This window comes from Anabas testudineus, chromosome 6 (genome assembly GCF_900324465.2).
Source record: "Anabas testudineus chromosome 6, fAnaTes1.2, whole genome shotgun sequence".
Classification (NCBI taxonomy): domain Eukaryota; kingdom Metazoa; phylum Chordata; class Actinopteri; order Anabantiformes; family Anabantidae; genus Anabas; species Anabas testudineus.
In genome coordinates, this window is record NC_046615.1 from 23125068 (window position 1) to 23152270 (window position 27203).

A 27203-nucleotide genomic window follows, 5' to 3' on the forward strand; every position below is an offset into this window, starting at 1 on the left:
CCTTATTGTATATTAAATACCTCTAAATGTTCAGGAACTGTTGGTCCATTAATCAAACCTGCAGCTGGTTTCATCAGGCAGCTGAGCGACACTGGGAGGCGGAGTGACACTGAAAGTTTCAACACCTCATTTCCTCAAATGAAAGTGAAAGTTTGTCAGAGTGACAGCAAAACTGCAGACGGGACAAGAATCTCTCTGGTTCCCTCTGAAGTTAAAATAACCTGAACTCAGTCATCCGTTCTGTCTCAGTAACTCAGCAGAGTCTCTGTCAAACACTGGTGAGTACATCTGATCATATTTATTACATTTCAGCAACGGCAGAAAGTCAGAGTTTAAACTCGACACAAACAGGAAGTTCCTTTGTTCATTTTGTTATGTTACGAGTTCAGAGCGTAGAAAATAACTAAAATAAGTAAATACTGATGTTCCATTAACCCAGCTGGGTATTTTGGGAATAATCAGGGGTTCAGTAATTACAGTTTTCTTCATCATGTTGTCACTTTTCATCCTTTCCTCCCTCAGTGTGTAGATATGTCTGCTGCCAGCTGTCTGCTGACTGAAGATCAGTTTCTTTGCTCCATCTGTCTGGATGTCTTCACTGATCCAGTCTCCATACCATGTGGACACAACTTCTGTAAAACCTGCATCACTGAAAACTGGAATAATAATGTCCAGTGTCGATGTCCTGTCTGTAAAAGACGTTACAACATGAGACCTGAGCTGCAGATCAACACCTTCATCTCTGAGATGGCTGCTCAGTTCAGACAGTCAGCTCAACAGAAAACCAGCAGCAGCAGCTCAGAGCAACAAGTTGTCGAATCAGGAGAAGTTCCCTGTGACGTCTGCACTGGAACCAAACTGAAGGCCCTGAAGTCCTGTCTGGTGTGTCTGACCTCCTACTGTGAGACTCACCTAGAGCCTCATCTGACAATGTCAGGTCTGAGAAGACATCAGCTGATCGACCCTGTGGAGAATCTGGAAGAAAGGATGTGTAAGAAGCACGATAAACTGCTGGAGCTGTTCTGTAAGACGGATCAGATGTGTGTCTGCATGCTCTGCACCTACGATGTTAGATCATAGGACTCATGATGTTGTTTCTGTGAAAGAAGAATATGACATAAAGAAGGCAGAGCTGCAGAAGACAGAGGCTGAAATTCATCAGACGATCCAGAAGAGACGACTGAAGATTGAGGAGATCAAAGCCTCAGTGCAGCTCAGTAACAAAGATGCAGACAGAGAGATAGCAGAAGGTGTTCAGGTGTTCACTGCTCTGAAGGAGTCTGTAGAGAGAGGCCAGGCTGAACTCATCAAGACCATCAAAGAGAAGCAGAGAACAACAGAGAAACAGGCTGAAGACTTCATCAAAGAGCTGGAACAGGAAATATCTGATCTGAACAAGAGAAGCTCTGAGGTGGAGCAGCTCTCCCAGTCTGAAGACCACCTCCACCTCCTCCAAATGCACTCATCCCTGGACACTGCTCCACCCACCAAAGACTGGACAGAGGTCAGCATCCGTCCTCCAGTATATGAGGGGACTGTGAGTAGAGTTGTAGCTCAGTTGGAGGAAAAGCTCAGTAAACAGATGAAGAAGGTTTTAGAAGCTGAGCTGAAGAGAGTCCAGCAGTTTGCAGTGGATGTGACACTTGATCCTGATGTAGTTCATCGCCAGACCTGACGGACAATCAGGACCTAATGACTGTCGATGTGTTTTTTCAAACCAGGGTTTCACTTTTGGAAAGTTTTACTTTGACGTTCAAGTTAAAAGGTGGTCTACATGGACTTTAGGAGTGGCCAGAAACAGGCCCAGGCTTGGACAAGTCACCCTGTCCCCCCCAAAATGGTTGCTGGACCATATGTTTAAAGCACCAAACCAAGTATTATGCAGCTGCTGATCCCACCAGTCCGTCTGTATCTGAAGTCTCATCCTGAGAAGGTGGGGGTGTTTGTGGACTATGAGGAGGGTCTGGTCTCCTTCTATGATGCTGATACTGCAGCTCCTATCTACTCCTTTACTGACTGCTTCTTCACTGAGGAAATCTACCCATTCTTCAGTCCCTGTTCAAATGATCGTGTCAAAGGCGCCTTCAGGATTTTTTTCCCTAAACATACGTTTTATTTACCATGAGTTTTACTCTTTAAAAAGCTTCATTAATAATAAAAACAGCTTTTCAAACATTTGAAAAGCTGTTTCTTTGGGTGTTTTTTGTATTTTACTGCTGAATAGTTTAAATCCTATCAACATCTACTAGTTAACTTGTTGGTTAACCAACCAACCATCACTGTGTGTATGTGCACATGTTCACACTGACGAGACAAATAAATGGAGACTGACTCATAAAACTGTTTTATATTAGTACCACAGGTCAGAAACTCCACAGGAACCTTTAAAATCCACAGTGATCGTTTCGGTATCACAATAAGAAAAATCTTTGATTATTATTGGAAACAGGTTCTGTGTCATAATTAGGAATTCTACTTTACATTATATTTTTCTCTTTGTCTTATTATCTAATGTAAAATTACTGATTACTGCACATATGCATTGTTGTATGTACATGTCTTTATGTCATATCATCCTGTAAAAACATCAAATTGCTTCTTGCAAATAACCTGAACATCATATCAGGTTCTGGTTTAAATGTCTACGTAGACTTTAGGAATTTAGGAAAAAATCACAGCTCTGTATGAAAAGCCCCCAAACAAATATCCACCCTCCAGTCTGTGTCTGTCTCTTCTTTACTGGCTGCTCCTTCACTTAGAAACTCTTCCCATCCTTCAGTCCCTGTTCAAATGATTCTTTTTTATTATCATTGTAGTTTCTAAAGAGAAACACAGGTTTCATCTCCTGATAGTTTTACTCTATAACTCTCTGTACTTATTCCTGTAATTTCTTCCGCATACCAAGTTCCCAAATGATATTTTTTGTATTTTCTGATAAATTGTTTTAATCCAATCAAAACGTAATCATAAGCTTCTCTGTGGTTTCTGGTGTGTTGCTGTGTTTCTTCACATTACCACCACTATGTGTATTGCATGTGTCCTTGTGCGTGTTAATGAGACAAATAAATGGAGACTGACTGACATTAAACGTCCTCTGGTGGAGTTTATCAAACTGCAGCTGGAGACCAAACGTGGACATGATTGTCTTAATTAACAGAGTCACAATATGATGCAGAAACTATAACAACATGGATGCAGCAGTGAAATAAAAAGTAAATGTAAATATATTTAAACTATTCATGAAAAAAATAAATAAAAATGAGAAACCATGTTCTTTTCTTAAACACCTTATTAGAAGTCAGTAAGGTACAGTGCTGTGAATGTTACGAACTGATGGACAAGACAAACAAAAAAAGGTTTATTATAACTCCCGGTCCAAAATGGGGGACACTGGGAAAACTTAAACAAGCACGGAGAATAAATACACAAAGTAACAACACAAAACGCTGCAGTGACGCAGCCAAAAGACGAACTAATAAACCAACAAAACATACAAAGTACCAACTAATAAATCTATACACAAAAATACAAACTTCAACTCACTAATTAGAAATATAAAGTAACGAACGAAAATCACTGCAAACAAACGAACCAAACAATACAAAAAAAAAAAGGAGAACAGAGCGGTTCCTGACAGACGAATGAACATACCAACTGACCAGAGTGGTGGCAGTTACGTTGCAAACGAAAACCACGAATGAAACAACAAACCAGCCCTGAACAGAAGACTAAGAGGTGCTTATAAAACAAAAGGGACGCACAGATGAAACAAGTCAGTCATTAGTCTGATGAGTGGAGGAAGAGGAAGTTATATATGGTGTGGCAGGAGAGTGAGACACAAAACAAAAAGAAAACCCACAGACAGGGGCGAAGGGAGGAATCGTAACAGTGAAAGACTACACTAACAGTTCATTCGTTCCTTCCTCTACTAACCTTTATACCATTCCTAATGACCATCTAATTCTTAATTAAGCTCATTCTAACTTTATCTTGTCTATCGTGTTTTCTCCGGCTATGGAATCTGACCCTAGATTCATGACACCGTCGATAAACAGCGGAGGTGGTCCTTGGCATAACCCACTTACGATGCAGTTCTTTCATCACTACCCAGACGGTTCTTACGTTGTCATAGTGTCTTACATGTAAGTCAGGTGGAACAACAGGTGACAATCAAGTGCTAAAGACTTAGTGACTCCACAGGGTTTATAACCCTGCTTTTCCAGCCAGTAAGGTAAAACCGATGAAGCCTTGTGGATAGAAGGTGAAACATCTTCAAGAACTTAAAAAAAAGTCCAGTTGATGCTGAACAGCAATTTTAGAAAAAGTCCAAGTCCATGATTAGACAGACACAGTTTAGTTTAGTAAGCAGATATGTGAAACACAGAGAAAGAAGGTATTCAGCCTAACAGACCACCCAGGTGCGACATCTGTATCCGACAAAGACTGGGATAAACTCACTGGACTATATAGTACGGTTCAGAAGTTTTGTTTTTTAAATGTTGTATCTATACTACAGTGGATTTAAAATGAAGTAATGAAGAAGGCAGCCATACACGCCCATGGAATAACACCACCCCCTTCATGTTAGATAGATGAAGTGGTACAGTTTGTGTTAGAGTGCAATGACTGTCACTATAGACCAGGGGTGTCCAATCCCGGTCCTCGAGGGCCACTATCCTGCTAGTTTTCTTACCATCTCAGTCAGGGATGTCTACTTCGGCTGGAGCAACGGGACAGAGTTCCCGGGCAACAAGAGAGACAACCGCTGCAAGAGAGCCAACAGGTTATGCCCCCAGACATGCCCCAAGTACACATGTGTATGGACGCGGGCCGCCGCCACGGTTCGACGGTGATGAAGCCAGATACCATATCTGGGAAGCATGGTTCCTAGCCTACTTAAAGACGATAGGTCTCAAAGATACCATCCTGGGAAGAGATTCAGCGGAAGATGACGCTACAGAGATTGGTAGGAGAAATGAACTTTGCTTATGCAGAACTGTGCAGTTTACACGACAGAAAGGTCTTCTTGTGGACAGCGGTGCCTCTGTTCACATTGTGACGGATGAGAAAGCGTTCATAGCATTTGATGAGACATCCATCCAAAGAATCATGTGATGGAGTTGGCAGATGGGACATGGAAAACCGTGAGCGTTCTGAAGAAAGGCGATGTCCAAATCCGGATGATCAATGACAAGGGAAAGGTGGTGAACGTGACACTTTCAAGCGCCCTGTTGATTCCTGAATATCCACATAACATCTTGTCAGTAGAGGCTGCAGCTTCTAAGGGAGCAAAATCTATTTTGAGAAGAGCAACAGCAAGATGATTTTCCCTGATGGCACAACATGCAGTATGAAGGTAACTGACTCTCGACGGTGAGAAGCTGAGCAAGTGGAGCTATGCAAAACTGATGTGTCCATGTGTCTTATTAGCTAAAGGCTAATATATGTGTCAGGGATGTCTACTTCAGCTGGAGCGACGGGAGAGAGTTCCCGGGCCGCAAGAGAGCCAACAGTTTGGGTCATGAACTGTCCCTTTCCTTCCTTCTTTCCATTGTTCTATTAGACGTTAATTTCCATGTCATCTGTTCGGACAGGTTTTTCTTCCCTTTTCCTTTTTTAGGAGTTTTCTGGCAAAGTCTAATCTGACCTTTCTGTTCTTGAGCATTATCACTGGTTTGCACCTTGTTGTGAAACCTCTGCATTTGCAGTCACCTCTTCACTGCAAACTTTGACAATGACCCACCTACCTCCTTGAGAGTCTTCTTGACTTGGCTGGATGTTGTGAACAGAATTTTATGTTCATCAAACTTGGTTGTGATCCAGACTTTTTGGTGTTGCTAGGCTTGCCAGTGCAGTCCTTCTTTACAAGAATGTACTGCACCACACTTTGCTGTCTCTCATGGGTTTCGACTATCTTTCAGAACAACAATGGCCTCCTGAACATGCAGAAGCAACTCTGCTATTTGTGTCAAAAAAAAAAAAAACAAGTGAACAGGCCACAAAGGTCATTGAATACTTTTCTTTAAACACCTTGAAATGAATGAGCTTCATTTTAAAGTCACTGTGGTAGTGTACAGATAGAGAATTATAAAAACTGTGATAGTGTTCAAATCATTCTGGACCTGACTGTGAGTTATATTGGAAGGATTGTGTTTGGGAATAACTGATCAAATGAAAAGATGCAGTTGTTTCTTGGATATCTTGCTCTGACCTCTTGTGTTGTGTTGTCAACACTCCTGATAAGATGATCCATAATTCCACTGTAGAACAAAAGAAGAAATCAAAGTTCACAGTCATCCCATACGTGGCAGGGTGTTTCCGAAGAGGCAATAAACCCTCACTAACAGAACAACACTGAGAGGTAGGACAACACTGAAACGTAATATATTCAACATCTCATTTGCTCAAAGAAAGCAGTTTAATCAATAGTCTGTTTATCGCTAAAGAAAAACTAAAGTGAATCCATCAGGTTTTTTCAACAACACAGCAGAATCTTTGATAACACTGGTGAGTACAGCTTTACTATTTACTTTAACATGAACAGAAATGTGACAAAGTTGTTGTTTGATTTCACCAGTTGACAGATTTACTGAAACCAGCACTGATTTAGTAGGTTAGGTCAGACCCATGAACGGCATGAGCTGTATTTACTGAGAAATCCTTTGGGGTGGGGGAATGGCCTTACTGTGTCAGTCTGTATGTAATTTTAGAGAGTGCTTCCTAAGTGTGATTCTTTATTGCATTTGTCATTTGACATTCCTGTAAAGATCAGGTATTAACCTGATTTAAATGAGGATTATCATACAATAAGTGTATAAACACACTTTAGAGTACAAAAAAACATACAAAGAAATAACAGAATTATTAGCAAGTAAATATGGAAAACCAAACAATCAAAACAGATGTACTATAAAAGGATGATGTATGTCTACCAGCATATGTTTTAAGACTCTTTGAAGACATTCTGGAAAGGGTGTTCTAATATTTACAGGAAGGAGCATAATGAGAAAACACATTAAAGTTGATGTGTTGTGATACCTGGGTACATCTAAGAAAAGAGAACTAACAGAAAAAAATGACATGCAGGAAAGTACGGTAGAATAAAAAATAATAGATAAGACGAGACAACCAGTGAGACTGGATGTCTTCGGTCAGACATGAAGAACTGAGTGAAAATTAAAATTAAGTTTCCAATAACAGTAACCTCTATACATACAGAAAAGAAAAGTGCTAAGGATGGAATCCTGGGGTACACCAGACTTAATTAAGTAAAGTAACAGGTACAAGGCAAAGGCAAGGTAAGAGTAAAGAGGTCTTGCCTAAGGACCCTTACTGGTTGTAGGTCACACCCGGGATTCAAACCCTGGTCTCCCACATGGACAGCGGCGATGTTATTTATTGTTATTTATGTCTTACTGTGTCTCTGGTTGTCTTCTATTTCCCAATAATGAGTTTATATGAAGGTATTAATAATTACAAGTAGGCTCAAGTTTGCAATATACTTTTCTGAATTATATGTTGAGAAATAAATTGTATTTTGTGTTTCTTATTTTTCTCATAGTGCTCTACCTTATTTGACCAAAATAACAAAATTTATGACACTACTACAACAATTTTTCCAATAATCACCACAATATTAAATAAATAATCAAAAGATGTGTTTTATACTTTTCAGTGTGTAGATATGTCTGCTGCCAGCTGTCTGCTGACTGAAGATCAGTTTCTTTGCTCCATCTGTCTGGATGTGTTCACTGATCCAGTCTCCATACCATGTGGACACAACTTCTGTAAACCCTGCATCACTGAAAACTGGAATATTAATGTCCAGTGTCAGTGTCCCAACTGTAACAAGCAGTACAGCACAAGACCTGAGCTGCAGATCAACACCTTCATCTCTGAGATGGCTGCTCAGTTCAGACAGTCAGCTCAACAGAAAACCAGCAGCAGCAGCTCAGAGCAACAAGTTGTCGAATCAGGAGAAGTTCCCTGTGACGTCTGCACTGGAACCAAACTGAAGGCCCTGAAGTCCTGTCTGGTGTGTCTGACCTCCTACTGTGAGACTCACCTGGAGCCTCATCTGACAAAATCAGGCCTGAGAAGACATCAGCTGATCGACCCTGTGGAGAATCTGGAAGAAAGGATGTGTAAGAAGCACGATAAACTGCTGGAGCTGTTCTGTAAGACGGATCAGATGTGTGTCTGTATGTTCTATGTACTATTTCAGACCACAAGACTCATGATGTTGTTCCTGTGAAAGAAGAATATGACATAAAGAAGGCAGAGCTGCAGAAGACAGAGGCTGAAGTTCATCAGATGATCCAGAAGAGACGACTGAAGATTGAGGAGATCAAAGCCTCAGTGCAGCTCAGTAAAAAAGATGCAGACAGAGAGATAGCAGAAGGTGTTCAGGTGTTCACTGCTCTGAAGGAGTCTGTAGAGAGAGGCCAGGCTGAACTCATCAAGACCATCAAAGAGAAGCAGAGAACAACAGAGAAACAGGCTGAAGACTTCATCAAAGAGCTGGAACAGGAAATATCTGATCTGAACAAGAGAAGCTCTGAGGTGGAGCAGCTCTCCCAGTCTGAAGACCACCTCCACCTCCTCCAAATGCACTCATCCCTGAACACTGCTGGCAAATGCACCAAGAATTGGACAGAGGTCAGCATCTGTCCTCCAGTATATGAGGGGACAGTGAGTAGTGTTGTAGCTCAGTTGAAGAAGACGCTCAGTAAAGAGATGAAGAAGGTTTTAGAAGCTGAGTTGAAGAGAGTCCAGCAGTTTGCGGTGGATGTGACACTTGATCCTGATGTAGTTTATCCGATACCTGATGGACAACAGATAAATAAGAGTTATGACTGTCGCTGTGTTTTATCAAACCAGGGCTACGCTTCTGGAAAATTGTATTTTGAGGTTCAGGTTAAAAAATGGTCTACATGGACTTTAGGAGTGGCCAGAGAGTTGATCGTTAATGTAGAAAAGGAACTCAGTCCCAACATTGGTTACTGGACTATATGTTTGAAGCACCCTGATGGGTGTTATGCAGCTGCTGACCCACCAGTCCATCTGTATCTGAAGTCTCATCCTGAGAAGGTGGGGGTGTTTGTGGATTATGAAGAGGGTCTGGTCTCCTTCTATGATGCTGATACTGCAGCTCCTATCTACTCCTTTACTGGCTGCTCCTTCACTGAGACACTCTACCCATTCTTCAGTCCCTGTTCAAATGATCGTATTAAAGGTTGGAAGAATTCTTTTAAAAAACACAAATTATATTTCCCGTGAGTTTTACTCATGAAAGTGCTCAGTGTTATCCTTGGATTTTTTTCTGTCATGCATTTGCAAATACCTTTTGTGTTTTACTTTAGAATTGTCTAAATCCTCACCAAATGGATTTATAGAATTATACTGCTGTATCATTGCTGTGTCTCTTAGAACATTAACACAATGACTAAGTGCAGTTTTTTTAGACTAAAACTGTTCTATACTGCAGGTTAGAAACTCCACAGGAACCTGTGTATCACATTGAGTAAAGACATTTCTTTGAGTTTGGTGTCATAACATGAAATTATACTGTACATATTATTTTATTAATAATAAAACATTATTTAATAATATGTTACCGTTTCTCGCCATTCATTTTAACTGATAACTGAGTAACTGATAATATCTAATGTTAAATGTCTGACTTTGTTTTAATATTATAATAATGTGGTTAAAGGTCATGTCTTCAGGCAGCGACTGCAAAGGATTTTTATCCAAGTATAAAAAATTATGGGAATATTTACAAATTCAATGTTGTACTTGGTTGAGATAGAGCTAAACAAGCTGTCATTCAAAACACCAGGCGGATACAACCAACAATAACCAATAATAATAATAATAATAATAATAATAATAATAATAATAATAATAATAATAATAATAATAATAATAATAATAATAATAATAATAATAATAATAACTACTGCTTCAAAGTCCTGAATCAATAGAAGAAACCAAAGAGGTCACACAAGAAAAAGCAGCAGAACACAGCAAACATCCGGATCATTACAAGAATCTGTCAAAGACCCGACACATACTGAGGAGACTGATTGTAAAGTGAAAACAGGGGAGGAGACTTCATCAGACAGAGAAGAGCCAGGTGTGTGTGATACAGGTAACAGAGGATGATGTGGAGGCCGGAGGAGAAGTGACAGGAAAAACCAAAACCCAGGAACTGACCCGTTTCAGTCCCTACCCTTCAAAATAAAAGTACCCTCACAACCACATGATGACATGAGATATAATCATTACAGTAGGATAACACTGATAATAAATGAATCCTCACTGTCATATAATTCTATTATTATCCAGAGATACATAATGTTTGGTTGTTTAATGTGTTACTTTAATTTCTCAGACTACATTATAGTTTAAACTCACCGTGTGTTTATTTAGATAAATCTTTATATTAAAACTGATCAGTAATCAGATCGTTGTAGTGAAGTAAAAGATTCAGGATGTAACTCAGATATGTAGAAAGGTTTGTGTTTGTAGAAGAAGAAAAAACTAAACTCAAACTCCTGTCAGACCATAAATATGTCAGTGTGTTTTTAAGGAGGCAATGAACCCCGACTGCCACAGTTACACAGAGAGGGGGGGGCAGCTCTGAAATAGAAGAGATTCAACATCATTCCCTGAAATGAAACTAAAAGTTAGTCTGAGCTGCAGTCGAAGACGACGCTCTGCTTCTCTGAAAAGAAGAATTGAAGTGGATCCATCAGGTTTTTCTGAACAGCTCAGCAGAGTCTCTGTGAAACACTGGTGAGTACAGATGATCATATTTACTGTTTAACATCAACAGAAAACCTCTCAGGGCCACAGCCTCGTGAGTCCAGCTCAGTCATGTTGTAAACAGGAGACAGATGATTCAGCAAATTAATGATGTAAAACCTCAGAAGTTACTGGATTCAGCAGAAATTCTGTTAGGTAATTAAAATAGACAACTCCCAGTCTGTGTGCAAACCCAGAGCTGCAGTACAGACTTTTATTTTGATGAAGAACAGCACGTATCCCAGAGATGCTGCTGTACAACACTCCACCCTGTGCACTTTAATTATGATGTCATAACATGACATGTAGCATTGCTGCTAAAACATAAATCTCCTGTTCTTCTACATTCATCTGTAAATACACCAGTCTGTTTATGACAACATCTCTTTGCTCTGTATATTTTACATTTCTTCATGTGCTGCAAAGGATAACACCCAATTCTCTGGTTCTGATTACAGAGAGAGGTGGATTAAAAACACCGGGTAGATAAGTACAAAAGAACAAGTTCTGCAATAAGAAAGTCAAATTTAACTTCTGTTCAAACACTGACCCTTTATAGCTAAACAATAAAAAAGTAAATGTTGGTGGATTCACACCAGATTTAAAAGGAAAAGGTTTTATGGTCATTTCCCAAATTAGCTGGAAACTGCAAACTTACTTTTAGTAGTGATAATGTACCAAAAATTAATTTACAATAGTTAATTTAAAACATATAGACCAAAGGTCTCTGTTAGCTAAAGGTGGAGCTGATTTTAACCCTTCATGTTCTGGCAGCTTTTATTAGTTGGTAGTATTTTGTATTAAAAATGTGAAACAGAAAACTGTCTGAAGCTGTTATATAAATGTAACAGAGTAATATTAACATTAACAAGTAAAACAGTAGTATGTGAGTACTTCAGTAGACTTTTAGACCTGTAAATGCTGCTGTGCTGTTCATTAGTGTCCTGTCTATTATTAATCTGTAGCTAATTTCAGTGAAAATAGGAACTTTGTAGTTTGTATTATAAAATATCTGTTTAAAAGTTTAATAGTTGTGGGAAAAAGAGCTCCTCAGTCTAGAAGTGTGAACAGTCCGAGCAGGTTGTGATCTGACCTACCCGGAGAGGGAAGGGCCTCTAACATTGGCACACTACTGTAGCTCTCTCCACGACAACACAGACACAGGTCGGTTCTTTGAAACGGGTGTTTATTGCATTCCTTCGACAGTTCCTTAGTCACACTGTGAGAACTGTATTCATGAACAGTACACAGTACATTAGGAATTAACACGGTACCTGGCATGTACGAACGAAAGTAGAGATACTTTAAACACATTAAACAAATACAACATTGGCCACTTGTCATGAAAAGAGGTCCGTAAATCTTTGAGTCTCTTTGAATGTCTGGCGTTGGCTTCAGATGTAGACAACTTAAACTTTAAGTACAATATAGCAGAGTCTCGAAGGAGCCATCTGCTCACCTGCAGTCCATGTAGCGCAGTCTTCATTAGCTTCCTCCCGCTTAATCCCTAGAGTCTAGTGAGACATATCACCTTATATCCTAATATCCCTTAATCAATTACATATTGTAATGTTAACATTTCAATAAAACTCCATTATCATGTAACCATTTGAAACAAAGGCAAACAATCTGCAGCATATCATAACCTCATACCATGAACACAATACAGAGGCACTTCCATGTAGTCCTCTGTTGGGGGAAATAATGTGGAATTTAGAATCAGTCTCCTGAAATTCACCTGATCATTGTCTGACTACAAGAACTGACCAAAGATAACTACTAATAACTACAGCTTTGTTTTCATCTTTCCTCCCTCAGTGTGTAGATATGGCTGCTGCCAGCTGTCTGCTGACTGAAGATCAGTTTCTTTGCTCCATCTGTCTGGATGTGTTCACTGATCCAGTCTCCATACCATGTGGACACAACTTCTGTAAAACCTGCATCACTGAAAACTGGAATAATAATGTCCAGTGTCAGTGTCCCAACTGTAACAAGCGCTTCTACACAAGACCTGAGCTGCAGATCAACACCTTCATCTCTGAGATGGCTGCTCAGTTCAGACAGTCAGCTCAACAGAAAACCAGCAGCAGCAGCTCAGAGCAACAAGTTGTCGAATCAGGAGAAGTTCCCTGTGACGTCTGCACTGGAACCAAACTGAAGGCCCTGAAGTCCTGTCTGGTGTGTCTGACCTCCTACTGTGAGACTCACCTGGAGCCCCATCTGACAACGTCAGGTCTGAGAAGACATCAGCTGATCGACCCTGTAGAGAATCTGGAAGAAAGGATGTGTAAGAAGCACGATAAACTGCTGGAGCTGTTCTGTAAGACGGATCAGATGTGTGTCTGTGTTCTATGTACTATTTCAGACCACAAGACTCATGATGTTGTTCCTGTGAAAGAAGAATATGACATAAAGAAGGCAGAGCTGGAGAAGACAGAGGCTGAAATTCATCAGATGATCCAGAAGAGACGACTGAAGATTGAGGAGATCAAAGCCTCAGTGCAGCTCAGTAACAAAGATGCAGACAGAGAGATAGCAGAAGGTGTTCAGGTGTTCACTGCTCTGAAGGAGTCTGTAGAGAGAGGCCAGGCTGAACTCATCAAGACCATCAAAGAGAAGCAGAGAACAACAGAGCAACAGGCTGAAGACTTCATCAAAGAGCTGGAACAGGAAATATCTGATCTGAACAAGAGAAGCTCTGAGGTGGAGCAGCTCTCCCAGTCTGAAGACCACCTCCACCTCCTCCAAATGCACTCATCCCTGGACACTGCTCCACCCACCAAGGACTGGACAGAGGTCAGCATCCATCCTTATGAGGGAGCTGTGGTGAGAGCTGTGGCTCAGTTGGAGGAGACCCTCGGTAACCAGATGAAGAAGCTGCTCTCTGACGGTGAGCTGAAGAGAGTCCAGCAGTTTGCAGTGGATGTGACACTTGATCCTGATGTAGTTCATCCCAGACCTGATGGACAACAGATAAATAAGAGGGACGACTGTCGATGTGTTTTATCAGAGCAGGGATTCACTTCAGGAAAGTTTTACTTTGAGCTTCAAGTTGAAAGGTGGTCTACATGGACTTTAGGAGTGGCCAGAAACAGGCTCAGGCTGAGAGAAGTCACCCTGTCCCCCAAAAATGGTTACTGGACTGTGTGTTTAACCCACCCAACCAAGTATTATGCAACTGCTGACCCACCAGTCCGTCTGTATCCGATGTCTCAGCTTAAGAAGGTGGGGGTGTTTTTGGATTATGAGGAGGGTCTGGTCTCCTTCTATGATGCTGATACTGCAGTTCCTATCTACTCCTTCACTGGCTGCACCTTCACTGAGAAACTCTTCCCATTCTTCAGTTCCTGTCCAAATGACAGTTTCTAAGGATCCTGGGACAAATTCTTTGATAAACGTGTTTTAGTTACTGCGAGATTTAATTCAATTCAATTCAATTCAATTTTATTTGTATAGCGCCAATTTACAACAGAAGTTATCTCAAGGCACTTTACAGTGTAAGGATTAAGACCTTACAGAAAATATTTATACAAAAAATTATAGAGAAAACCCAACAATCCCATTTGAGCAAGCTTTAGGCAACAGTGGAGAGGAAAAACTCCCTTTAGAGGAAGAAACCTCCAGCAGAACCAGGCTCATAGTGGGCGGCCATCTGCCTCGACCGGTTGGGGTGAGTGGAAAGAGAAGAGAGAAAAGAACAGCAGGCAATAAAGACAACAACAAGCATCAAGAACATTGGGCAGATGAACTGGATTCTGGAGATGTACAGCTCCAGGCCGAGGATACCTGCAGAAAAGTACAGGGTGAGGGAGACAGAGAGGAGGAAACACAACTAAAAGAGAGAGAAGACACAAAGTTAATGACATGCAATGGTGGCATTTGCATTGATACAAGAGAAAGGAGAGAGGAGAGGAGCTCAGTTTATCAGTAGAGGTCCCCCAGCAGAATAACCTATATCAGCATAACTAAGAGATGGTTCAGAGTCACCTGATCCATCTCTAACTATAAGCTTTATAAAAAAGGAAAGTTTTAAGTCTAGTCTTAAATGTAGAGACGGTGTCTGCCTCCAGAACCTGAACTGGGAGCTGGTTCCACAGGAGAGGGGCTTGGTAGCTAAAGGCTCTGCCTCCCATTCTACATTTGGAAACTCTAGGAACCACAAGTAAACCTGCAGTCTGGGAACGGAGAGTTCTGCTTGGAAGATAAGGAACTATGAGGTCTTTAAGATAAGATGGAGCCTGATTATTAAGGGATTTATAAGTTAGGAGAAGAATTTTAAATTCAATTCTGGATTTACCAGGGAGCCAATGGAGAGAAGCTAACGTTGGAGAAATATGATCTCTCTTGCTAATTCCAGTCAGAACTCTGGCTGCAGCATTTTGGATTAACTGGAGGCCCTTTAATGAGTTATTGGGACATCCTATTAATAATGAATTACAATAGTCCAGTCTGGAAGTAACAAATGCATGGACTAGTTTTTCAGCATCACTTTGGGACAGGATGCTCCTAATTTTAGCAATGTTTCTTAGGTGAAAAAAGGCAGTTCTAGAGATTTCTTTTATGTATGAAGTGAAGGAGATATCCTGATCATAGATAACTCCGAGGTTTCTTACAGTATTACTTGAGGCCAGAACTAAATCATCAATGGTGAGAATGTGATTAGACATAGTGTCTCTGAGATTTTTAGGCCCAAACAGTATAACCTCTGTCTTGTCCGGATTTAGGAGAAGGAAATTGGAGGTCATCCAGGCCTTTATGTCTTTTAAGCATTCCTGAAGTTTGACTAATTGATTAGTTTCTCCTGGTTTCATAGATAAATATAGCTGGGTATCATCCGCATAACAATGGAAATTTATAGAGTGTTTCCTAATAATATTGCCTAAAGGGGACATATATAAAGTGAAAAGAATCGGTCCAAGCACAGATCCCTGTGGAACTCCATAGCTGACTTTGCTGTGCATGGAAGACTCATCATTAACGTGTACAAACTGAAATCTATCTGATAGATATGATTTAAACCACTCTAGTGCTGTTCCTTTGATTCCAATGACATGTTCCAGTCTGTGTAATAAAATGTTGTGATCTATAGTGTCGAATGCAGCACTAAGATCTAACAAGATGAGTATAGAGAGTAGACCATTGTCTGATGCTAATAGAAGATCATTAGTGACCTTTACCAGTGCTGTTTCTGTACTATGATGTACTCTAAATCCTGACTGGAAATCTTCATACAAGTTATTGCTACGCAGGTGGTCGTACAATTGCTTAGAAACTATCTTTTCAAGGATTTTAGAGATAAAGGGCAGATTGGATATTGGTCTATAATTCGCTAAGACCCCTGAGTCCAGAGTAGGCTTTTTGAGCAGGGGCTTGACTACAGCAACCTTAAAAGCCTGTGGTACGTAGCCTATTTGTAAAGACAGATTGATCTGATCTAATATGGACGTGCTGATCAGGTAAGACATCCTTGAGGAGTCTAGTCGGGATGGAATCTAAGAGACATGTTGATGGTTTAGAGGAATTAATTACTGAAATTAATTCAGAATGATCTACAGGGAGGAAGCAGTCTAAGTACGAGCGTGGATCTAGAGTTGTTGTACAATCCATGCTATATGCAGGGATGATCTGATCAATTTTTTCTCTAATAGTTATGATTTTATTTGTAAAGAAATTCATGAAGTCATTGCTGCTGAGAGTTGAGGGAATACTAGGGTCAACCGAGCTATGACTCTTTGTCAGCCTGGCTACAGTGCTGAAAAGAAACCTAGGGTTGTTCTTATTTGCCTCTATTAATGAGGAGTAATATGAAGTTCTAGCTTTACGGAGGGGTTTTTCATATATTATTAAACTGTCTTTCCAGGCTAGGCAATATTCATCTAAATTGGTGGAACGCCACCTCCTTTCCAGCTTACGTGATTTCTGCTTTAGGCTACGGATTTGTGAATTGTACCATGGAACTAACTTCCTCTGACTCACTAGTTTCTTTTTCAGAGGAGCAACAGTATCAAGTATTGTTCCAAGTGAAGCACCAGTACTATTAACAAGATAGTCCACTTGTGCTGGAGTAACATTGAAATAACTGCCTTCCTCTGTGTTGGTACATGGCTCTGAAATAAAAGATGGAATCAGTTCCTTAAATTTGTCAACAGCATTTTCACCATAAACATCTACTGTAGAGAATCTTATCTGTAGGTTTAGTAAAGTCTGGTACTGTAAATTCAAATGTAATTAAGAAATGGTCAGATAAAAGAGGGTTTTGGGGAAAAACTATTAACTGATCAACTTCCACACCGTATGTCAGAATAAGATCAAGGGTGTGATTAAAACAGTGAGTGGGTTTATTTACATTTTGGGTAAAACCAATGGAGTCTAATAGTGAATTAAATGCAGTGTTGAGGCAGTTATCATCAACATCTACATGGATATTAAAGTCACCCACTATAATGACTTTATCTGCACTAAGAACTAAATCAGATAGAAACTCTGAGAATTCAGTTAAAAACTCAGAGTAAGGGACAGGAGGACGGTACACAATAACAAACAGGACTGGTTTTTGATTTTTCCAGTTAGGATCAGAGAGGCTAAGAGTGAGGCTCTCAAATGAATTCAAACTATGTTTAGGTCTGGGGTTGATTAACAAACTTGAGTGGAAGATTGCTGCTACTCCTCCACCCCGACCTGTGCTTCTAGGAACATGATAATTAACATGACTTGAGGGGGTCGACTCATTCAGAGAGACATATTCATCCTGCTGCAGCCAGGTTTCAGTAAGACAGAATAAGTCTATTTGATGGTCAGTTATCAAATCATTTACTAACAAATTTACTCAAAATAATAATAATACCATTAATAATAATAATACTAATAATATTACTACTTCTACTAATTAGAATAAGATTAAGAACAAAAATTATAATAATACTAATAATTGTATTACTACTACTGCTAATTAGAATAAAAACTATAATAATAACAATAGAACAAACAGCTTCTCAAACATTAAAAAAAAACTTTTGAAATTATATCTACGATGAGATTTATTAACTAAACGCTTTGATAATAATAATAATAACTGATTTGCAAACATTTAAAAACAGTTTTTTTACTTTTTGTATTTCACTGCTGAATACTTTAAAGCTTATCAACATCTCCTAGTAAGTACGTTTCTGTTTCTTTACCATTGTTGGTGAATTGCTGTGTATCTCAGCTCATCACTGTGTGTATGTGCACATGTTCACACTGACGAGACAAATAAATGGAGACTGACTCATAAAACTGTTTTATATTAGTACCACAGGTCAGAAACTCCACAGGAACCTTTAAAAGCCACAGTGATTGTTTCTGTATCACAATGAGAAAAATCTTTGATTATTATTGGAAACAGATTCTGTTATCTCCCGTTAATAGAGAGAGTTTTACTCTATAACGCTCTCTACCTTTTCCTGTAATTTCTTTCTCATACCAAGTTTCCAAATGCTATTTTTTTGTATTTACTGATAAATTGTTTTAATCTTATCAAAATGTACTAATAAACATGCTCTTCTCTATAATTTCTGATGCATTGCTCTTTCTTCACATTACCACCACTATGTGTATTGCTTGTGTCCTTGTTAATGAGACAACTATATGGAGACTGACAGACACTGAACGTCCTCTGGTGGAGTTTATCAAACTGCAGCTGGAGACCAAACGTGGACATGATTGTCTTAATTAACAGAGTCACAATATGATGTAGAAACTATAACAACATGGACGCAGCAGTGAAATAAAAAGTAAATGTAAAGATATTTAAACTATTCATGAAAAAAGATCGGCAGTAGCGGACTAATCACTCTGATTCCGCACGATGGTTGTTGGATAATATATTTAGGAAATGACACGGAGTTCTGCACAGTGCTCCTGCTTTTTTTAGGTCTCAGCCTGAGATGGTGGGGGTGTTTGTGGACTATGAGCAGGGTCTGGTCTCCTTCTATGATGCTGATACTGCAGCTCTTATCTACTCCTTTACTGAGAAACTCTTCCCTTTCTTTTACCTGATTAGTTGTCAAATGTTCTTGCAGCTCTTCTTTGGTAGAACCACTTACGTTACTAACGTCTTCTGATGTGTGATGTAAAATGTTGTCTTCTCTTTTTCTATTTTATATATTTACATTCTGTTTTTATGTACAAGTAGCCCCTAGACTAATACCTTAGGCATCTAAAGAACATTACTTGTTAAGTTTAGAAAACTGTCCATAACTAGTTTTTTTTTTTTTTGTAAAAATGTTATGGTCTACATGGACTTTAGGAGTGGCTAGAAAGACCGACATGCAGGAACACATCCAGTAACCATTTCTGTCCCCCAGATATGGTTACTGGACTGCAGAGGTGAGTAGAGTAGCTAAAATTGTACTCAAGTTAGAGTAGCTGTACTTCAAAATAACATTTCTCAAGTAGAGGTAAAAGGTAGTCATCCAAAATATTACTCAAGTAAGAGTAAAAAAGTGTTGTAATGTCAGATTTATTTAGTTATTTTCTTAGAAACTGTGTGAATGCTGCAGCCAGTTAAAATGATAATGCAGATATTCCAAAAAATAAAATCAGATGAATGAGGAAAGGTATGCAATAGATCCATACCTGCAGTGGATGGACATGAAAGGTACCTATCCAGCTCTCCCCTGACCCAACGGATCCAAACAAGTCATCTTCATCAGAGAGGCTGCTGTTTGTGCTGACATCATCCAACTCGGTGTCTAGAGGAAGTCTGATGAATTCAAGGCCTGTGGAAAGATAAATGGTTTTCAATAGAATGTAGGTCAGTGCTTTATTCTTACTTTTCTAATGTACAGGCTGCCACACTCCTGATGTTTGACAAAGTTCCCTGAACTCTTGGCATCCTGTGGTTCTGTCACTGACACACTGAACTCCTAATGACAGTCACATTAACAATTCTGTTTGCTAAAGTTAACTTAATCAAAGGAGGATCAATCAACATTTGGTGGCCATTGAAATAATAAAAGTCAGGACACAGCCACATACGCTACAGAACCGAAACTATCCGATATGGAACATAAACGATATTAACAATATAACAAACAGATCATTCTGTACAGGACACAGTAATGCTACCACATTTCTGTATTTACTTATGCAGTAGAATAAATTTTGGTTCCTGGAACCCAAACGTGGACATGATTGTCTTAATTAACAGAGCCACAATGTGATGCAGAAACTATAACAACATGGATGCAGCAGTGAAATAAAAAGTAAATGTAAAGATATTTAAACTAAAAATGAAAATGAGAAGCCATGTTCTTTTCTTAAACACCTTATTAGAAGTCAGTAAGTACTGTGAAAGACTATTAGCCCCATTCTTTATATTTTATTCATTACATGTCACTTAAATGATTCAGATCAAACTAATTTTAATATAACACAAAGTAATTTGTGGTGAGGGGACTCTACCCTACAAAATAAAAGTATCCTCACAACCACATGATGTCATGAGATATAGTAGTGAAGTAAAAGATTCAGGATGTAACTCAGATATGTAGAAAGGTTTGTGTTTGTAGAAGAAGAAAAAACTAAACTGAAACTTGTGTCAGACCATAAATATGTCAGTGTGTTTTTAAGGAGGCAATGAACCCCGACTGCCACAGTTACACAGAGGGGGGGGGGCAGCTCTGAAATAGAAGAGATTCAACATCATTCCCTGAAATGAAACTGAAAGTTAGTCTGAGCTGCAGTCGAAGACGACGCTCTGCTTCTCTGAAAAGAAGAATTGAAGTGGATCCATCAGGTTTTTCTGAACAGCTCAGCAGAGTCTCTGTGAAACACTGGTGAGTACAGATGATCATATTTACTGTTTAACATCAACAGAAAACCTCTCAGGGCCACAGCCTCGTGAGTACAGCTCAGTCATGTTGTAAACAGGAGACAGATGATTCAGCAAATTAATGATGTAAAACCTCAGAAGTTACTGGATTCAGCAGAAATTCTGTTAAGTAATTAAAATAGACAACTCCCAGTCTGTGTGCAAACCCAGAGCTGCAGTACAGACTTTTATTTTGATGAAGAACAGCACGTATCCCAGAGATGCTGCTGTACAACACTCCACCCTGTGCACTTTAATTATCGTCATTCATTGTCTGACTACTACAACTAAACAAAGATAACTACTAATCACTACAGCTTTGTTTTCATCCTTTCCTCCCTCAGTGTGTAGATATGGCTGCTGCCAGCTGTCTGCTGACTGAAGATCAGTTTCTTTGCTCCATCTGTCTGGATGTGTTCACTGATCCAGTCTCCATACCATGTGGACACAACTTCTGTAAAACCTGCATCACTGAATACTGGAATATTAATGTCCAGTGTCAGTGTCCTGTCTGTAAAAGACTTTACAACATGAGACCTGAGCTGCAGATCAACACCTTCATCTCTGAGATGGCTGCTCAGTTCAGACAGTCAGCTCAACAGAAAACCAGCAGCAGCAGCTCAGAGCAACAAGATGTCAAACCAGAAGTTCATCAGATGATCCAGAAGAGACGACTGAAGATTGAGGAGATCAAAGCCTCAGTGCAGCTCAGTAACAAAGATGCAGACAGAGAGATAGCAGAAGGTGTTCAGGTGTTCACTGCTCTGAAGGAGTCTGTAGAGAGAGGCCAGGCTGAACTCATCAAGACCATCAAAGAGAAGCAGAGAACAACAGAGAAACAGGCTGAAGACTTCATCAAAGAGCTGGAACAGGAAATATCTGATCTGAACAAGAGAAGCTCTGAGGTGGAGCAGCTCTCCCAGTCTGAAGACCACCTCCATCTCCACCTCCTCCAGACTTTCCCATTCTTGAATACTGGCAGTTCCATCAAGGATCTGACAGAAGTCAGCATCCGTCCTTCTTCTTATGAGGGAGCTGTGGTGAGAGCTGTGGCTCAGTTGGAGGAGAAGCTCAGGAACCAGATGAAGAAACTGTTTGAGGCTGAGTTGAAGAGAGTCCAGCAGTTTGCAGATCCTCATATAATACTTTGCAAATCCCAACAGTCTAACAACTGCAGATGTTCCTTATCAATTAAGAATTTCACTTCAGGAAAGTTTTATTTTGATGTTCTGATAAAAAACTTGTCTACTTGGACTTTAGGAGTGTCCAGAAAGTCCAACATTGAGAGAGAAATCATGTTGAGCCCACAAAGTGGTTACTGGATTGTATGTGCAAGTCAGCTAGGTGGGTGTTATGCAGCTGCTGACCCACCAGTCCGTCTGTCTCTGAGGTCTCAGCCTGAGAAGGTGGGGGTGTTTGTGGACTATGAGCAGGGTCTGGTCTCCTTCTATGATGCTGATACTGCAGCTCCCATCTACTCCTTTACTGGCTGCTCCTTCACTGAGAAACTCTTCCCATTCTTCAGTTCCTGTCCAAATGATGGGGTTAAAGGTTCCTGGTGGAGTTTTTTTCTAAGACAGCACAAGTTATGTTTAAAGTGAGACAAGTGAACGCATCGCATGTTGTTTCAGTGCAGCATCACTAACCACAGTTCATAAAACCTGATACCAAAACTCAACCTGGAACCTTAAAAATCCAAAAGGTTTCCTGTTTACGGTTCTTACAGAGTCGTGTCTTTTGAGGAGATGAAGATTACAACTATCCAGTATTGCATGTTGGCCTTGTCTCTTACACATTGTGATTTTTCCATGTCATCTATATGACGTAGTGTAGATAATCATACCTTCATAGTAACTATTGTCATTCATAATTTCATGTTGAGGACCTTTTTGTAGACACAGTTCTTTACTTATATTTATTTCTGAGAGACTCTCTAAGGCGCCTTTTTAACCCCTTCATATTACTGACCTGTTACTAATTCACCTGATTAGTTGCTAAAACTTCTTGCAGCTCTTTTTCTTAGAACCAACTTTTTTCAGACGTGTGATGTAAAATTTTGTTTCCTCTTTTTCTATTTTATATATTTACATTCTGTTTTATGTATATTTTACACAGTGCCTCATCTTTTTCTTAAATTGGGTTATATGTGCAATTGGAATAAATAAAAGTCACAGGTACAGACAAACAGTAATGATCTATATTTTTAGGTTTCACTACTCTTGATGACTGGTTACAACCATTTGAAGGCTGCATGCTGTATATATCTAGCCTCCATCAGATGATCGTATTACACTCTGTGCTTTTACAGAGTATATAAAGTTCCTGATGTACATCCTGTAAATGAAGCTCCTGTGGTTTAACATGTTGGTTTAATAAAGATAATCCTTTAATCATCTAGTGTTTCATTATTTTTTTTCCATTTCCTCATTATCTATTACTCACATTTTTTTGAACAACTGGAAAATTCAAGTACCTTAAAGAAGAACATGTTTTACATTTACATATTTACTATATATTAAAATTCCCCACTCGCCCCTTACAGTCAGTCTTTGTCCTTTAAGTTCAGGTCCTTCATCACAGGCCTGGGAGCCTGAGGATCCTGCACAGTACCTTCTAGGACTGCACTCATCTGGACAGAGACCTCAGATGTCGTTCCTGGAATCTGCAGGAGTCACTCTCCAAGTTTTGTGGACACTGCCCCGTGTACTGATTATGTCTATTTCACATTTTACCAAGTCTGTTCAATGGCTGGAACTATTTACAGTGTGTTTCCCAGATGGGTATCACCCGCTCCACGAGCTGACCAATCAGAACCGAGCGCGGTGCCGTTCCAGTCTGAAGTCCACAGAAGCTGTTGCATAAAGACGCATTAATACTGGACTCAAGTAACATATTGAATGCTGGGGGCTTTTACTTGTAACAGGGTATTTGTACACTGTGATACTGCTACTACTACTTTATCAAAGAGCTGGAAGAAGTAAGAAGAAGGTAAACTCTGAGGATGGTGGTTAATGAGCTGGAGGAGACGCTCTGTAAACAGAACTTATTGTTTCTAGGAAACGTGTTTAACATGGGAAACGTGGCAGAGACATCTTCATATGAAGACTTGAAAAACCAGGTACGGAAGGAAATGTGACCTTAGAGCAGAGGTGTCAAACTGAGATCACATCAAATGTGTATTAGAGCTGCCCCCTGAACCCAAACCCCCCCAGTATATAGCTCATACTCCGCTAATACTACAAATCCCAGAATGTTTTGTTGGAGCTCTTCATCATCTTCACTTCACTCTAAATTAAGAATTTTAGAAATGTACAGTCACCTGTATGATCGCATCATTGCTCTGAGCCATGTGTGATATAAGTGACAGCTGAGGACAGATAACAATAAAAAGAGAAGTTGAATCATTTGATAATTAGTAAAATAACCTGATTTTATTGTTACACAAAATAAATAATAAGAGAAAGTACTTTGAAATTACTTTTAAAACTAGTCGTCCACACGACCCTTATTATAAGTTTATTGTTATAGTAAATTCTCATTTACTTTTACTAGTTTAATTTATGGCAATGCATCATATTCTGAGGTTATCACGTTTTGTTTTGTGAGTAAAGATGATAATATTTACTGATTGATATTGAAGTGTTAACTGCCTCTAGTTACTGATGAGTTCAAGGTCCCCGAGTAAAAAGCGCATGAGGTTAAAGCAGAAATTCCAGAAAAGCAGAAGTTTATTTTCTTAAAACAAATACAAATACTCATTTCTATATATTATTGCATCATTTCCAACATCATTAAATTTTAAATGAACATCAAACCTCATCTAAAGTCTAAACACACTGTGTCAGGTGACTCGTGGAATTTAGTTTGGTGTGAGTTTGTTTCAACAGGTGAAGGTTATAAACCTGCACTGAGAGGTGGAGCCGAGATTCATCATCACGTTTCCTGAAATAAAACTAAAAATTAGTCTGAGCTGCAGTCGAAGACGACGCTGAACAGCTCAGCAGAGTCTCTGTCAAACACTGGTGAGTACAGAACATTTTATTTATTCACATTTGTTGAATGAGTCACGTTTACAGAGACCTTTGTACTACTGAGTTTTTTATGATTCAGATGATATTATAAAGTATTTTCATGTGAAACACTTCTATTTCTCGACCTGTCATCATTACTGTTGTCATGACTCAGACTCAGTAAAACACAGATCACTAGAGGAAACGTCCAGGACACAGACACAGACAGACTCTCACATATTTATTCATCACTAATGTTGATGTTTGTGCTGCTGCAGCTGCTGAAATGAATTGTAGTAAATTTAGTCATCAGTTGTCTCCGACTACTACTAAACAAAGAGAACTAATCAGAATTTAGTTTATCATCCTCCTCCCTCAGTGTGTAGATATGTCTGCTGCCAGCTGTCTGCTGACTGAAGATCAGTTTCTTTGCTCCATCTGTCTGGATGTGTTCACTGATCCAGTCTCCATACCATGTGGACACAACTTCTGTAAAGACTGTATCACTGAATACTGGAGTATTAATGTCCAGTGTCGATGTCCCAACTGTAACAAGCGTTACAATAAGAGACCTGAGCTGCAGATCAACACCTTCATCTCTGAGATGGCTGCTCAGTTCAGACAGTCAGCTCAACAGAAAACCAGCAGCAGCAGCTCAGAGCAACAAGATGTCGAACCAGAAGTTCATCAGATGATCCAGAAGAGACGACTGAAGATTCAGGAGATCAAAGCCTCAGTGCAGCTCAGTAACAAAGATGCAGACAGAGAGATAGCAGAAGGTGTTCAGGTGTTCACTGCTCTGAAGGAGTCTGTAGAGAGAGGCCAGGCTGAACTCATCAAGACCATCAAAGAGAAGCAGAGAACAACAGAGAAACAGGCTGAAGACTTCATCAAAGAGCTGGAACAGGAAATATCTGATCTGAACAAGAGAAGCTCTGAGGTGGAGCAGCTCTCCCAGTCTGAAGACCACCTCCATCTACTCCAAGTGCACTCATCCCTGAACACTGCTCCACCCACCAAGGACTGGGCAGAGGTCAGCATCCGTCCTTCTTCTTATGAGGGAGCTGTGGTGAGAGCTGTGGCTCAGTTGGAGGAGAAGCTCACTGAAAAGATGAAGAATCTGTTTAAGGTTGAGTTGAAGAGGATCCGTCAGTTTGCAGTAAATTTGACTCTTGATGTTAATACAGCTCATCCTAAACTCATTCTGTCTGGTAGCCAAGTAAAACACGGTGACGTAAAGAAGAATCTCCCAGACAATCCAGAGAGGTTTGATCCTCACACTTGTGTTTTAGCAAAACAAAGTTTCTCTTCAGGACGATTTTACTACGAGGTTCAGGTTAAAGGGAAAACTGACTGGGATGTAGGAGTGGTCAGAGAGTCCATCAACAGGAAGGGGAAAATCACAGCAAACCCTCAGAATGGATTCTGGACTATTTGTTTGAGGAATGGCAGAGAGTACTATGCTGCTGCTTCGGCTGCAGTCTGTCTGTCTCTGAGGTCTCAGCCTGAGAAGGTGGGGGTTGTTTGTGAATTATGAGGGGGGTCTGGTCTCCTTCTATGATGCTGATACTGCAGCTCTATCTACTCCTTCACTGGCTGCACCTTCACTGAGAAACTCTTCCCATACTTCAGTCCTTCTCTTAATTATGGTGGTACAAACGCTGCCCCTCTGATCATCACCGCTGTCAGTCACACTGAGTAAAATAATGTGATTTAGCTTCATTTATTATATTAATTTACATATTTAAGCAGATGTTTTCTTCATATTCTGATCATGACTGTAACAATGTTGGGCGGTAAAATCCACAGCAAAATAGCATGTGTGTACCACAATAGGTAAAACTAAAGTCAATATATTCTTCTGTCTATGTTTGTTGCTTCCTTACACTGTTGAAGATACTGCAGTAGTTATCAACTGTTTGTTCTTGACATTGTTGGTGAATTGCTGTGTCACTCAGCTCATCACTGTGGGTATATGCACATGTTCACACTGACGAGACAAATAAATGGAGACTGACTCATAAAACTGTTTTATATTAGTACCACAGGTCAGAAACTCCACAGGAACTTTAAAAGCCACAGTGATTTTTCTGTATCACAATGGAAATCAATGTTTGATTATTATTGGAAACAGGTTCTTGTGGCATAATTAGGAATTCTACTGACATATATTTTTCTCTATTCTTATTATCTAATGTAAAATTACTGGATTACTAGCACATCTGCATTGTTATGTACATTTCTTTTGTCATATCATCCTGTAAAACGTCCGATTACTTCTTGCAAATAACCTGAACATCAATCAGGTTCAGGTTTTAAATGTCTACGTAGAACTTTAGGAGTGGCAGAAAGTCCAACATGCTGGAGAAAATCACAGCTCGTATGAAAAGCCCCCCAAACAAATATCCCACCCTCCAGTCGTGTCTGTCTCTTCTTTACGGCTGCTCCTTCACTTAGAAACTCTTCCATTCTTCAGTCCCTGTTCAAATGATTCTTTTTTGTTATCATTGTAGTTTCTAAAGAGAAACACA

General features: G+C 39.7%; 2 protein-coding genes and 1 pseudogene across 2 annotated transcripts; all 3 read left to right on the top strand.

Moving 5' to 3' along the window:
- The first annotated feature begins 152 nt into the window (after positions 1–152).
- LOC113166361 lies at positions 153–22683 on the top strand (annotated as a pseudogene).
- On the top strand, positions 10669–14216 carry LOC113166364 (E3 ubiquitin-protein ligase TRIM39-like). The gene is made up of 2 exons (XM_026366457.1): positions 10669–10800; positions 12628–14216. The coding sequence occupies exon 2, from the start codon at positions 12637–12639 to the stop codon at positions 14176–14178; it is 1542 nt and encodes a 513-aa protein (XP_026222242.1). The 5' UTR covers positions 10669–10800; positions 12628–12636; the 3' UTR covers positions 14179–14216.
- A 1986-nt stretch (positions 22684–24669) lies between the features above and the next one.
- LOC113166366 (E3 ubiquitin-protein ligase TRIM39-like) lies at positions 24670–26374 on the top strand. The gene is given in 4 exon segments (XM_026366459.1): positions 24670–24684; positions 25052–26194; positions 26196–26241; positions 26244–26374. Coding segments are annotated over 3 exon segments (1311 nt in total). The 5' UTR covers positions 24670–24684; positions 25052–25060.
- The last annotated feature ends 829 nt before the right edge of the window (positions 26375–27203 follow it).

Bases quoted from the DNA above. Each gene is read 5' to 3' on its own strand.
- LOC113166364 (XM_026366457.1), top strand. From the start codon at position 12,637: ATGGCTGCTGCCAGCTGTCTGCTGACTGAAGATCAGTTTCTTTGCTCC.